Source organism: Sorex araneus, chromosome 3, assembly GCF_027595985.1.
Source record: "Sorex araneus isolate mSorAra2 chromosome 3, mSorAra2.pri, whole genome shotgun sequence".
In the NCBI taxonomy this organism is placed as follows: Eukaryota; Metazoa; Chordata; class Mammalia; order Eulipotyphla; family Soricidae; genus Sorex; species Sorex araneus.
The window spans coordinates 37,197,827-37,212,549 of NC_073304.1; the positions used below are offsets into that span (position 1 = coordinate 37,197,827).

General features: G+C 37.5%; 1 protein-coding gene across 1 annotated transcript in view; it reads left to right on the forward strand.

Annotated features, from left to right (window-relative positions):
• Positions 1–14,723, forward strand: part of KCNH5 (potassium voltage-gated channel subfamily H member 5) — a 349,253-nt gene that overhangs the window by 128,960 nt on the left and 205,570 nt on the right. Inside the window, exon 7 of the mRNA XM_004612371.2 lies at positions 559–985. Coding sequence (XP_004612428.1) covers positions 559–985 — 427 coding nt within the window. The remainder of the gene's footprint in view (positions 1–558; positions 986–14,723) is intronic.

The window sequence follows — 14,723 nt, forward strand, 5'->3', positions numbered from 1 at the left end:
AAAGGGCAGTTCAGATAGAGAAGGGAATACCAAGCAAAAATGTGGTGGGATGACCCGCTCGGGATGGGAGAGGCGTGCTCAGAGCAGACTATAGACCGAACACATTGGCCACCCAAGACCTCCATTGCTAACCACAATCCCCAAAGGGAGAGAGGAAACAGGGGGGAATGCCCTGCCAAAGAGGCTGGGGGGTGGGAAGGGGGATGGAGTGGCCGTGGGTGGGAGGGATGATGGGGTCATCAGTGGAGGATGGGCACTGGTGGAGGGATAGATACTCAAGCTGTATGTGACTAAAACACAAGCACGAGAATATGTAAACCTGTATCTGTACCCCCACAGTGATTCATTAATAAAAGAAAAATATGCTTGTTTCATTTTGGAGAGGAATCAAGACTGAAAAACTATCATTTCAGTAACTTTTTGTTGAGTAAAAGTCAGTACTATATTATTTATTTGTCCTTAGTATATCAATAACTGATCAAGTTCATTAAGATAAAATATTGTTTATATCCTCAGTGTTTCCTGAAAGTGTCATGTCATTTCTTTTCTTTCATTCAGGGAATCAGCAGTCTCTTCAGTTCTTTGAAAGTGGTGCGTCTCTTGCGACTGGGCCGTGTTGCTAGAAAATTGGATCATTACCTCGAATATGGAGCAGCAGTCCTTGTGCTCCTCGTATGTGTGTTTGGACTAGTTGCCCACTGGCTGGCTTGCATCTGGTACAGCATTGGGGACTATGAGGTCATCGATGAAGTCACGAACACTATCCAAATAGACAGTTGGCTCTACCAGCTGGCCTTGAGTATTGGAACTCCCTATCGATACAATACCAGTGCAGGGATATGGGAAGGAGGCCCCAGCAAAGATTCACTGTACGTGTCCTCTCTCTACTTTACCATGACAAGCCTTACAACCATAGGATTTGGAAATATAGCTCCTACTACAGATGTGGAGAAGATGTTTTCGGTAGCCATGATGATGGTTGGCTGTAAGTACCTTTTTTCTTAATTAATCAACTTTTTTTGATTGGTATTTTTTCCGGGATTCAACATTGGCAGGATTAAATGAAGGAAGTCTGTCTTCAGAAAGGTTTTTAATATATAAAGTTTGCATTAATTTAATATTATTAAGTCTTAGAAAATTGGAAAAATTGTTTAAGGATACATGAAGTAACGCAGAAAGATTGTTGCAAACATAACAATGAAAGTTCTGTGATTTAGTTCTATTTACCATGCTGTAGCTGGCAGAGTATTTCCCAAGGGAGGACAGGATCTAGATAGGCATCATCTGGTACGTTCTGTAGGTTTTGTTACAGTGCATTTGGTTCCAAAACCAAAACAGGATCTTATGTGAAGTACATGGTCTAGAAAATATTTTAATTAGTAACGAAACTCCTGAATTAAAGTTGATCTCTGGATATACTTTTCTACAGGTATTTATACTCAACATTGCTAAAAACTATTTTTAAGTCTGATCTCCATCACAACCCTTATAGGTTGAATAAGCATCTGTGACAGATGTGTATATTGTAAATATGAGGCTATTAAATAGTAGTATCACATATAGAATACATATATACACATATATGTGTTCCAATACATATATATATGTATGTATATGTGTGTTCATACTTGATGGTGTTATGGGAAAATTGCTTTCCAAAGGGTTCTACGACAGTATATTCATACTTCAGATGGATTGGATACCAGAAGATCAGAAGCTAAAGAAAAAATCAGTTTTATCATAAAATATAGAATTAGACTTATGGTAGAAAACTAAACGAATCATGTCAGATTGTTTTTTGTAACTATTCACACCTGAAATATATAAATTTATAATTTAGTGGTATCTCCATAAAATTATTTAAAAAGACAACTTATACCAAAGGGGCTTTTAGAAAAAGATCTTGGTAATACTCCACATGACTTGTGCTTTCAGATTCACTCAGATGATTTATTCAAGCTTGGTTCTGATATTTAGAGTGATTTTAGAATTATTCTACCAAAGATATGAGTTATTATTCTTAGAAATCCTTAAGGTGTTGGATTACTACCATTGATTTTATTTTGTCTAAGCCATCATGTTTTAAATGTGAAGTCCAGGAGTGTGATTGGTCTATGAATGGTTGATATCTTGGATCTGGATGATAGTGTTCAGAGTTCAGCAGGTCTATATTATTAGAGTACCAGTGTTACCAGTTTTTTACCTTCTTTCCATCATTCTCCTTTGCATAGATACAGAATAAAAGACAGCACTGATTTCATTTATTAGATATAAGTTGTAGTTTGAAGGACTGTGAAATTTTCAAGGGTTGCTTGATGGCAGCTTTTAGAAGGAAAGTGTTCTCGTATAGCTTATGTATTTTTGCAGTTGAAAACATAGCTATGATAGTGTCTAAATTGTTTTTTGGTGTATAAATTTACTGTACTGACACCACCTGTTTAGTGTTAAAAAACCACCCACCACTCTCATTATGATACACTGAGTACACCTTTTCCTTTTTCTTCTAAGCCCTTTTGCCCCAGCACTTGGTTACTTCAGTTTTATGGTCAAATTCCAAGAATTTGTTATCATAAGAAACTTTTTGTTATTTAACACTGATTGAAAATCCGTAGGATTATCTGAAATTTGTCTTTTTCCCAACAATGTATTTGATTATATATGACACCATCTGCTTCTGTCCTTTTCGAAGCACAAATCAAGACTTAATATAGCTAAGTAATATTCCATTTTGATTGTACTACTTTATCCACTCATCTGTCATCAGGCATTTGAGCTGTTTCCATATCTTTGCTATTATAAATTTTCTGCAATGAACACAGGCGTTTATCTTTTATAGTTAATTGTTTTATGTTCTTGGAATAAATGTCAAGGGTTGTAATTGATAGAAATAGAGGATTTTTTTGAGAAGTTCTCATATTATTTTACATTGAGGTTGAACTATGTAGCATTCCTACTAAAAGGAAATCAAGAATTTATTTCTAAGGGCACCCCTACCAACACACATTGTTTCTTGTCTTTTAGATATGTGATATTCTCACTGACATTAAGTGATATTTCATTGTTATTTTGATTTCACTAGTAATAGGTGGTGATGCTGCCTGGATACTGTACTCTAGTTCAATAGGGTGTCTTTTACATTTAACCTGAATTTCTTGCCATTTTTTTTTAGTTTGGTGTAGTTCCATTGTTGTGTTTTTTTGTTTGTTTATATTTTGTTTTGTTTTTGTTTTGTCAATTTAGTCAAATCATTGAAGATACTTTTGAGATCCATGTCCTGGAAAATTCTATGTTTTCCTCATTGTGTTACTTGGATTCTGGTACAATATTATGATCCTTTAATTAACTTTTAATTTGCTTTTGTGCATGGTACATTTCATTATTTTAGGATATGGCTATCTAATTTTATCAGCACCATTCATTAAAAGGACTTTCCTTCCTCAACATGAAGCACTTGACTCTTTCTCCATAAATTAACTGTCCAAACATCTAAGAGTCCACTTTTGGCTTTCAATTCTATCCCATTGCCTGAACGTCTGCTTTATTCCAGTACCATACTGTTTTGATTACAATAGTTTTACAGTATAATTTAAGTGCAGGGGCTGCAGTTCTCCCAAAATTCTTTTTTTCTCAATTACTATGGCTACTCAGGGAATTTTATGATTACCTGAAAATTTTAACAGCATTTATTCTAAATCTTTGAAGTATACCATTGGGAATTTTATAGGGATTGAATTGAATCCGTATAATGCTCTGAGTAACTTGGTCATTTTGACAGTTAAAATCTTTCAATGATCATGGGATGTTTTTCTATTTCTTTTTATCTTCTTCTATTTCTTTAATTTTAGTTTAATTTTTTTTTGCTTTTGTTGTTTTTGTTTTTGGAACACATCTGTAGTTCTCAGGGATTACTTCTGGCTCTGTGCACAGAATAACTCCTGTTAGGCTGGGGAGAATATATGGGATCCCTATATAAAGGTAATCTAATCAGGGTTGTTCACGTGGTGGGCAAACCCCCTACCCTCTGTGCTCTGGACCTTTTTTTCTATTTTTTCACGTGTAAATCTTCCATAATCTTTGTTTTTCACATGTAAGTCTTCCATAATCTTTGTTGATTCCTGGGTATTTGATGTATTTGTACCCAATTTTAATTTTTGAATATTTCTCTTCAAACTCATTGTCAAAGAAATCCAACAGACTTGGGTATTTAGCCACACCCAGCTGTGTTCAGGGCTAACTCCAAGCTCTGCTCAAAAATCACTTCTGGCAGTATGTGGGGAACCATATGTAATACTGGTAATTGTTACATGAAAGGTAAGTTCCTTAACCCCTGTACTATCTCTCTGACCTTCATTTGATGATGATGATTATTAAATTTAGGCACTTTGTTTAATAAAACTATTGATAACAAAGCTTAAGGCACTCAGTTTAAGAAATTGCAGGTACAAACCCACTTTCAATGCCAATGTGTTCTCACCAATGACCCAAGTTTTCATTATTCACACCCCAGCTCCTTAACAAACTCATTTAAAAATTACTTATTATAGTTTGGATCTGCATTCAGAGACTTAAAAGCAAGCTCCCAGAAGAGAGCGATGCAGAGAGTCTCTTGCCCGCATGCCTGGCTGTCTTCCCCGGGGCCCTTGGAAGGGATGGGCTCCAGCTTCCCTCCCTGCCCCGAGCAGAGTCTGGTGGCCGAAGACCACCGGAACCTAGCCACAGCCATGCTCAAGGCCCCTCTCCACATGTTCGGACAGGCCTCATGCATGAAGTTACTGGCAGAGGAACCCAGGTGTGTGTAATCCCATTAACGGCCAACATCCAGAGATTTAAAAGCAAGCTCCCAGAATAACCTACTTTTCCCTTTGGGAGAAACTTGCAAGCTACTGAGAGCTTCCTGCCCACCTGTGACAGCCTTGCAAGCTTCCCATGGTGTATCTATATGCCAAATCCAGCAACCAGCTGAATCTCATTCCCCTGACCCTGAAGCCTTTAGAGGCTTCTAAAATCTCAGGGATAGGACGAATGTAGAGGTTACTGAGACCGCTCAAGCCACTCAAGGATCAACAGGATTTCGTGAGCATGATCTTCGTGAGGTTCTTCAATCTGCAACAACATGGAAACATGGATGAATCTATAGGTTATTATGCTAAAGTAAGCCAGATGGATAAAGATGGATGAATAGTTTGGATCATATGCTTATACTACTGTTGGCTCTTATGATTTTGATATACATAATTACCTCTTCTGTAACTACTGAAATGTCAAAAACCCTTAGCCCATACCAAAAATATGTTATTGCAAGTTTTCCTCTTCATGCCCCCACCCCACTCCTCTTTTTCCTTAGCATTAACATATCTATGATCCAGTACCAAAAGTTTATCAGCGTTTGATTTTTTCCCTTCTCTGTCTTGTTACTCTGAAAACTCCAGGTATGTGAGAACAATTAGCATTTCTCCCTCTGACTTATTTCACTTAATATGATACTTCCAAATATATCCAGGTTTCAATGGAATCAATTTAATCCTTTTTATTGCTGCACTGTATTCCACTTTCTATATATACTACAACTTTGTTTTTGGTTTAGCACTATACCCAGTGGTTAACAGGATATACTCCTGCCTCTGTTCTGAGGGACCACTCTAGGTGGTGCTCAGGGAACTATGTAAAGTGCCAGGAATTGAACCCAGCTTGACTGTGTTCATGGCAAGCATCCTACCTGTTGTATTTTATTTTGAACCACATATAACAAAACTTTTTATCCATTGATGGGTAGTTTGTCATCTGGGCTGTTAACTTTAAGTGTTTGTTTTACATCCTCATATCCAAGATGAAGAATTCACTTGCTCATATTTCAGGACTGGAATGATTTGTTTGGTTCTTTTCAACATAAGGCATTCTATACTTTAATTTACATTTCTCGAATGCTCTGAGCCCAGTGGACTTCATGTATCTGACAGCAGCCAGAAACTTCTCAGAATATTCAGCTCCCTCTTATTCTGTTTCTCTTCGTGAATGAACCTGTTTGCTGATATTTACAAAATGACAGTGAAAATATTTTTTTGTAGTAGTTGTTAAAAGCAGCATCTTTTCCCCATACCAGTTGGAAAATCTCTTTGTTAATTTGCTCAGTTAATGCTTAATGATGCCTTCCTCAAATGTTTTTCTAATAGATTTCATTTATTTAATCTTATTGGGCCTTTAGTAACGTTTTTCTTCTAAAGATTAGCAGACTGGGGCTGGAGCGATAGCACAGTAAATAAGGCATCTGCCTTGCACACAGCCGACCCGGGTTTGATTCCCAGCATCCCATATGGTCCCTCGAATACCACCAGGGGTAATTCCTGAGTGCAGAACCAGGAGTAACCCCTGAGTATCGCTGGGTGTGACCCCCCCAAAAAAAAGCAAAAAAAAAAAAAGATTAGCAGACTGACTAATTGTGCTTCTGTTCAAAAGGCACCATAATATACTGGTTATTTGTTTTAGTGAATATGAAAAGATGTGTGAGCATGAAATTTTCCTGATGATATATTTTTACAAATCTACATTCAAGTATTTATCAAGAAAATAATTGTTCACTTAGTTTATTCTTCTTTATTAAATAATTACATAAATTATATTTTAGCTTACTATACCATAAGACTATACATGTATATATGTATTGCAGATTTATAAGAAACAAAATATTATGAATAACTTTTGCCATAAATCATACTTTATCTCATTTTCCATGTACTTATTTGTTTGCTTTGTTTTAATATTAAAGAGAGTAATTTGATAAGATATTTCAACTGACCAGTTGAACTATAACAATTTTTAAATTTGAAAGTGGTTTTTATATTTTTCATTACTGCTTGCTTAGTTCCCAACTTGACGCAGCTTGATCTACATGAAATATAATAGTAAAAATCCATTCTGGTGGCTTGCTATGCATGTTCAGTCTTTATAAAATAAAGCAAAACTAAAATATATAGATGTGATTTTTTTAAAGGTTCAATTAGTATGCAGTAAAACTAGTCATAGTAACATTAATGTAGGACTGGACTGATAGTATAGTGGGTAGAACATTTCATTTACCTTGCACACAGCCAACCCAGGTTTGATCCCCAACATCCTATATGATTCCCTGAGAACCGCCAGGAGTGATTATTCCTGAGTCCAGAGACAGGAGTAATCCTTGATCATCTCTGGCTATGGCCCCCCAAGGAAAAAAATCAATGTAGAGTTTTCAAGTAGAATGTAGTTGTAATAACTCAAATAATCTAAGAATATTTTTGTAACTGGCATGACCTGTAATATAGGAGAAAAATGGGTTAGCACATTTAGAAACAGAATAGGAGCAACTGCCAGTGGGATGTGTAGAAAGAGAATTTAAATCTCCTTCTGACTAGAAAAGTGCCACCAGGGAGGATTCAGTCACACAGTAGTCACTCAACATCTTGCAGAAGAGACTTATATTCTCCAGCTTACAAACTCATTTAGAATGCTCTGTGGGATTCAAATACAAACCAAGTGAGATTATGGCCCTTGACTTTACCACTTTTCATTGAAGGAGAAATAAATGAAAGAGTGGAGACCCCAACAATTAGGGTCAGAGGACTGTGAGAACTAAGAGAGTTTTGCATATATCTGGGTTTTGATATTTTTAATTATGAGATGAAGTAGTTGAAATAATGTTTAAATTCTTTTTTAGTTTTTACTTTACCTGTATTAAAATTTTATTAATGTAATTATGTCAATTATAAAATTTGGCAGCTTATTGGGCATGATGTTAGTATCCAAAAAAGAGAGGTATAACTTAAGTGTTTTAGGACTTTTCATATATATCATGTACCTCAGCACACGTTTGAAATGCATTTAGTAGAGTTAAAAGGAAAAATTCTCTGTGGTCCACACACTTGAGTTTAAGATGTTAAATCGATGTTTTAAGGGTGGATCCTGGAGGGGAGGCAGTTTCACAGTGAATCAATGAGGATCCAGCCTTCCCTTTGTGGCGGGCTGGATTTCAGGCTGAGGGAGGTAAAGAGCACTTATATGTTCACTGCAGCACTGTTCATAATAGCCAGTACCTGGAAACAACCTGAATGCCCTAGAATAGATGACTGGTTAAAGAAACGATGGTCCATCTACACAATGGACTGCTATAGAGCTGTTAGAAAAAAATGAAGTCATTAAATTCACTTATAAATCGATGGACATGCTGAGTGAAATAAGTCAGAAATAAGAAGGAGGACAGACATAGAATGACTGCACTCATTAGAGGGATATAAAAACAAAAAACAACATAGTATGAGACTAACACCCAAGGACAGTAGAAACAAAGGCCAAGATGAATGGTTCATTGTTGGAAACCTGACTCACAGGCTGGGAGAGAGGGCAGTTGAGATAGAGAAGGGACCATTATGACAATGATGTTGGAAGGGATCTCTCTGAATGGGAGATGTGTGCTGAAAGTAGGTAAAGGATCAAACATAATGGCCTCTCAGTATCTGTATTGCAAACTGTAATACCTGAGAGAGAGAGAGAGAGAGAGAGAGAGAGAGAGAGAGAGAGAGAGAGAGAAGCAAAGTGCCTGTCATAGAGGCAGGCTGGGAGCAAGGGTGGGATGTGGGGTGGCAGGAGGGATATGGGGGATATTGGTGATGGAAAATGTACACTGGTAAAGGGATGGATGTTGGAACATTGCATGACTGAAATCTGATCATTAAAGCTTTGTAACTGTATCTCACAGTGATTCGATGCAAAAATACATTAAAAAATAAAAGGGAAATTCTTGGTAAATATTATAGAAATAAGAAGGTATGATTTTTGAAAAAGATATATTTTGCCTGATAGAAATTAAAAGCTAGGAGAGTGAAATACATCTGCCTTCGCGTGGGACTAGAACTCAGGGAATAGTCTGTACACCACATCAGTGAGTTACTGATGTGGATGTTTGACTCAGATTAATATTTAGGCAGGTTTAAAAGTTAGTTGTGTATGTGTGTGTGTGTGTGTGTGTGTGTGAGAGAGAGAGAGAGAGAGAGAGAGAGAAGAGGAAGAAAAGTGCCTGCCATAGAGGCGGGTGGTGGGGTACAGGGCTGGAGTGAAATTGGGGATATTGGAGGTGGGAGATGTATACTGGTGAAGGGACAGGTGTTGGAACATTATATGACTGAAACCCAATTATGAATTAAATTTTTTTTAAAAAGTTGTTACCCCTTCCCTTTCCAATATTAAAAGAATTCTCTAGAAATTTTAATATAGAACACCAGCTGACTCAGACGTAATATTAGATTGTACATTAGTTTTTTTTCCTTGTTCCTGCTGTTGTGGTGTATGTAGGAGATGGAATATGAACAAGTTTATTTTCATTTCTCATTTTAGTGTTAGCCAGATGGTGAGAGCTTTAAGCCAAATGTTTATTTAGAAACTGGGTCAATTCTTTATGCCTACCCCTACTTGTAAAAAGAACGTCAAAATCTTTTATTTTTTTCTTTTTATTTTATTTAATGAACTGAGTGTCCCATGAGAAAAAACATTTTATGGAACCCAAAGTTTAAAATTTTTTTATAGTGAGACTATATGATATCACTTTATTCTGTTCTTATTAAAAATATTTTTTACCTTTTTTGAAAAAAATTATTCATTTAAAATAGTGTTTTTTTATGCCTGGTCATGTCTTCACACATTTTATTCTGAAGACAGTTTTCCTAGAAAGCAACGGTTAATTTTCTAGGTCGCCCAATAACCAGCTTGTTTCACTTTTGTTCTTTTGAACTCACTGTGTCCTGTACAACTCAAACATATTTAATTTGTTCAGCATTTATCTAGTTTTATATTTTTGGTATGATGTTAGGGATATAAGCCATATACTTCTCGATCATTAATATGTCAGTGTATGGTGAAGATCTGACAAGAAAGCCACTCCATCATCTCTGTCTCTCTGTCTCTGTCTCTCTCTCTCTCTCAACATTGTTCCCATCCCATTCTTCCTAGTTCCATTTGATCTTCAGTTAATCATTACCTACACCCTTCTCTATCTCTACACTCAAATGTAGTCCATCTCTATCTCATCCCCATCTTCATCATCTGTCTCATCATACTACTGTCTCCATCCCAATTTGGACCCCATTTCTATCTTTAGATTCTCTCTCTACAAATATGATCCAAGAGCTAAGATTTTGAAAAAGTGAATTAAAAAGTGACATAACCTTGCTAAAAACAGTATCTGTGTTTGTCCTATTCATCATTTTATATTTATCATAAAACATTGTGCATACTTGATAGTTGTGCTTTCTTTTTTTTTAAATTTATTTTATTGAATCACCAAGTGGAAAGTTACAAAGTTCTCAGGCTTATATCTCAGTTACACAATGCTCAAACACCCATCCCTTCACCAGTGCCCATATTCCACCACCAATAAAAACAAAAACAAAAGCAAAAACAAAACAAACAAACAACAACAACAAAAAAGTATACATCCCACCCCTCACCCCCAACCCACCCCATACGTGAGTGATAATTTCACTTCCTTTTCTCTTTACCTTGATTACATTCCAGATTTCAACACATAACTCACTATTGTTGTTAGAGTTTCAAAACAGACTCACTATTTTTGTTGGAATTTATCCCCTAAGAATACAGCTCTACTAACAGGGAAATATTTGATAATAAGTTTTCCACTGATGAGAATGAAGAGATAAAATGTCGCGCAGCCGCTGCGGCCGCGCGGTTTACAATTTCTGTATTATAGTAATTAAGTCCGCGAAGATTTAAGTTTGAAAATGAATCATTTCCCTTCCTGGAAGAGCATGTAGCCAAAGTTAGTTCACAGTCTCCATACATGGGTGCAAGCACTTGCTGGAACCCCAATTCCTAAAGCTGTCTCTGGTTCCCGCTCGTTCCACATCCACCGGCTCTGCAGAGGCATGGGCACCCGGGCCGAAAACCCGGCCGGCCGGAGCCGAGCACCGGCCTCGGCTGGGGCTGGCCCTGTATCCCGCGGCTGTTTCAAGTTCAGTTGTGCTTTCTAAGTATAAATTGAATAAATGGATGAACCTTCCTTCCTTCCTTCCTTCCTTCCTTCCTTCCTTCCTTCCTTCCTTCCTTCCTTCCTTCCTTCCTTCCTTCCTTCCTTCCTTCCTTCCTTCCTTCCTTCCTTCCTTCCTTCCTTCCTTCCTTCCTTCCTTCCTTTCTTCCTTCTTTTCTTTCTTTCTCAAGCAGTGATTAGGGTTTCCAGGCCTGCATTAGGTGATACTTTGGGGGCCATGTGGTCCTGGGGATTAGACTGCAATCAACTGCATGCATTTAACCCCTATATTATTTATCCAGTGATATCATTTAGAGGAATTTAAATCCAGTTTCTATATATTTATATTTTCCTACTTAATATTTACATCACTGTATCACTGTCATCCCATTGTTTGTCAATTTACTTGAGGGGGCACCAGTAATATCTCTATTTTTCCCAGCCCTGAGATTTTAGCAACCTCTCCTTGCCAATCTTTCCCAACGATTGGAGGTTCTTTCAGGGTCAGGGGAATGACACCTATCATTACTGTTTTTGGCATATCAAATACACCATGGGTAGCTTGCCAGGCTCTGCCCGTGCGGGAGGGATACTCTCAGTAGCTTGCTGAGCTCTCTGAGAGGTATATAACACTGTCCTCCCATTGCTCATCAATTTTCTCGAGCGGGCACCAGTAATGTCTCCACTGTGAGACTTCTTGTTACAGTTTTTGGCATATCTAATATGCCATGGGTAGCTTGCCAGGCACTACCATGTGGGATACTCTCGGTAGCTTGCCGGGCTCTCCAAGAGGGACAGAGGAATCGAACCTGGGTCGACCATGTGCAAGGCAAATGCCCTACGATATATATATATATGTATATATATGTATATATATATATATATATATATAAAACACTTGTTGCCTACTGTCTGAACTCCATCAAATATGGTGTGGTTATCATGGAAAATGGGTAGGAAGTGTCTTATAATGTGTCATGTGGCCACAAAGATCTCTGCTTCTAGGTCCCATTGAGTCCAGAGTCCAAGGTCACAAAGTTTCACATTATCTGGGTTCCGTGGGACTTCATTCATGCGTGAGGCTCGGCTGGAGCATCCGGAAAGCGGCCTGGAGCATGGCGGCCATTGGGTAGTGGAGGTCGGCTGCCAGGGCTGGGTCTCTCGGGGCAGGGAGGGTTCTCATTCACCCTCCTCTGGAGTGCCCTGAGTGTACTCCTATGCACAGTAAAGTTCATTTAAACTGTTTTCAATAGGGGCCAAAGAGATAGGATAGCAGGAAGGACATTTGTCTTGCACTGGTTTTAACAGGGTCCCAGAGCACCACCAGGATTAATCCCTGAGTATTTCTGGGTGTGACCCAAAAAAGACAGAAAAATAAAGTTTAAAAATGAAAAAAACAAACTCTTCATTTCTCTCCATTAAAGAACCTTGCCAGTGCCATTTTCCTAAGATGAGACTTTTAAAAACATTAATCCTTTATACTTATACAATGTTAATCAGTACCTGAATACAAGAGAGGCGGAGATAACACAGGAGGCAAGGAGCTGATCACACATGGCAGACCTGGATTCCAACCAGAGTACCTCAATTGATCCTGAGGTACAGATGCCTGAGCTCAGAGAGGAGTAGGGCTCAGCTGGGTGTAAATTATTATAACTGGGATAGGCCTTGGTGGGAGCTTAGGTGTTAGATATATAGTATATGTGTGTAAGTGTAATTTTTATGCCACAAGTATCATATCCAAGTAAACTCAAGAAGTGCTAGAAGCTGTTTAAAATTCTCTTGGAAGGTAGCTTGAGAATTGCCTTTTCAGATTCTGGCTTTGTTAAAGTTGAATTTATGTTGAATAATGGTTTTAAAATCATAATTCATGACTGTGTTATTTAAGAGACTTATTGATTTAAATTAACATAAATGAATGATGCTTAAATTCAGTTTCAGTGAAAACTAATTGATATTTACTGTTTCACTGAGACTTCAAGGTGAGAGTCATGGCCTTAGAAGTATACATATACTGAACTTCATGTGGATTTGCCTCTTTCCTTATTAAAGTATCCAAATGCCCCCATATTAGATATGCTTTCCTCATTTCTCTTCCTTAGGAGAACCATCTGGAGAATGACATTTGTCTCCCCGTACCAATATATATAAACAACATATACACAATGTATTTATCTCTCTGTATATAACTAGCTAGAGAATAATATCTCTATATATATACATTATCCAACACTCTAGATATTAGACTCCCTTGTCCTTTTGTTGTATCATGTCCTAACAATTCCCAATACCTTTATCTTTTGTCTCTATTGCAAGATTACTGAGTATTAAATGGAAGAAACCAAACATATGTGAGCAGGTGTGGCTAAGAGCATGCTTCTCAGTTTTGCAATGCTTTACTTATTTGATGTCACCTCTGTCTCATATTTTGCTAAGCAGCTATTCTTATTTAGCTCTTACACATTTTCTTCCCACATCTTCTAAATGGATGGCCAATCTTTATCATCTCAACAGACGGTTTTCCTTTTTTGTAAAATAGTATAAGATATGTATGTAGGGTTGCTTTGTACTTGAGGTTCTCCCTCGCCCAATTATTATTTTTATTTTTTCTATATTCTTTGTATTATGATCTATTGAATCTTTTTCCATGACCCTCATATATGTTCATGCCTCTTTAGTCCTAAAATGTATAAATATGTGGATAAAATTCAACGTTTCCCTTTTTTTATTTCTTTTCCTAAGTTTTTCAGTCATACCTGGCATTACTCAGAGTTTTCTCTTGGCTCTGTGTTCAGGAATCATTCCTGGCAGGACTTGGGGGACCCTATGTGGTGGTGCCATGGGTAGAATCTAGGTTGGCCTCGTGCAAGTCAAGTGCCCTATCCTTTCTTTGATATCAACTATCTGCCAGTTTCCTCCCTTTTGAACTAGCTTCCTAAAGCATGTGCTTGCATTTTAGTATTTCCTTTTACTATCTACACCTTCCTTGTACCATATGTCTGAGCACTTTTGCTGAATTTTGAGGTTTTTTTTATTCTTCTGGAATCATATCCTTTGACTTCTTTGATATTTACTTCTCCTTGCCTTCCCTCTACCTGATATGGGTATTTCTTTTCTGTTTTCTTTGCTCCATAATCATAGCCTGTGTGTTAAATATTGAAAACTGTGTTATTGAGAGCAAATTATTAAAAGATCAAATGTAGTTATCCTGATAGAATGAGATGTCAACATGGATTTTTTTTTTGAGTAAAAGTGTGGTTCACTGAAGCTAGAGAGGTATACAGTGGGCAGGACACTTGCCTTGCAAACGTCCGGCCTGGGTTCTATCCCAACTGTCCCATATGGCTTCCTGAGCCCTGCCAAGAGTTATCTCTTGAGAGCAGAGCCAGGAGTAAGTCCTGGCTACTACCTGATGTGTCTTCACAACTATTGCCCTCCCCCATCAAAGGAAACCCCAACCAAAGAAAAGGGTGGTTTGGAAATATCTATGCTAGACTCAGGACAGGAGTATGGACTGAGTCTTGAAGTTGATCACTACAAAACTAAAGAGAAAAGATATGGGAGGTTTTATGAGAGGTTGAAAGAAAATTTAGGCCTTAGAGTATTGCTGCCTGGCAAACAAAAATGTAAAGAAGCTAAGCTGATGATACCAAGATAAAAGAGACTTTTAAAGAATGACTTTTCCCTATCGTTACGGTGGAAAAATTTACCAGGA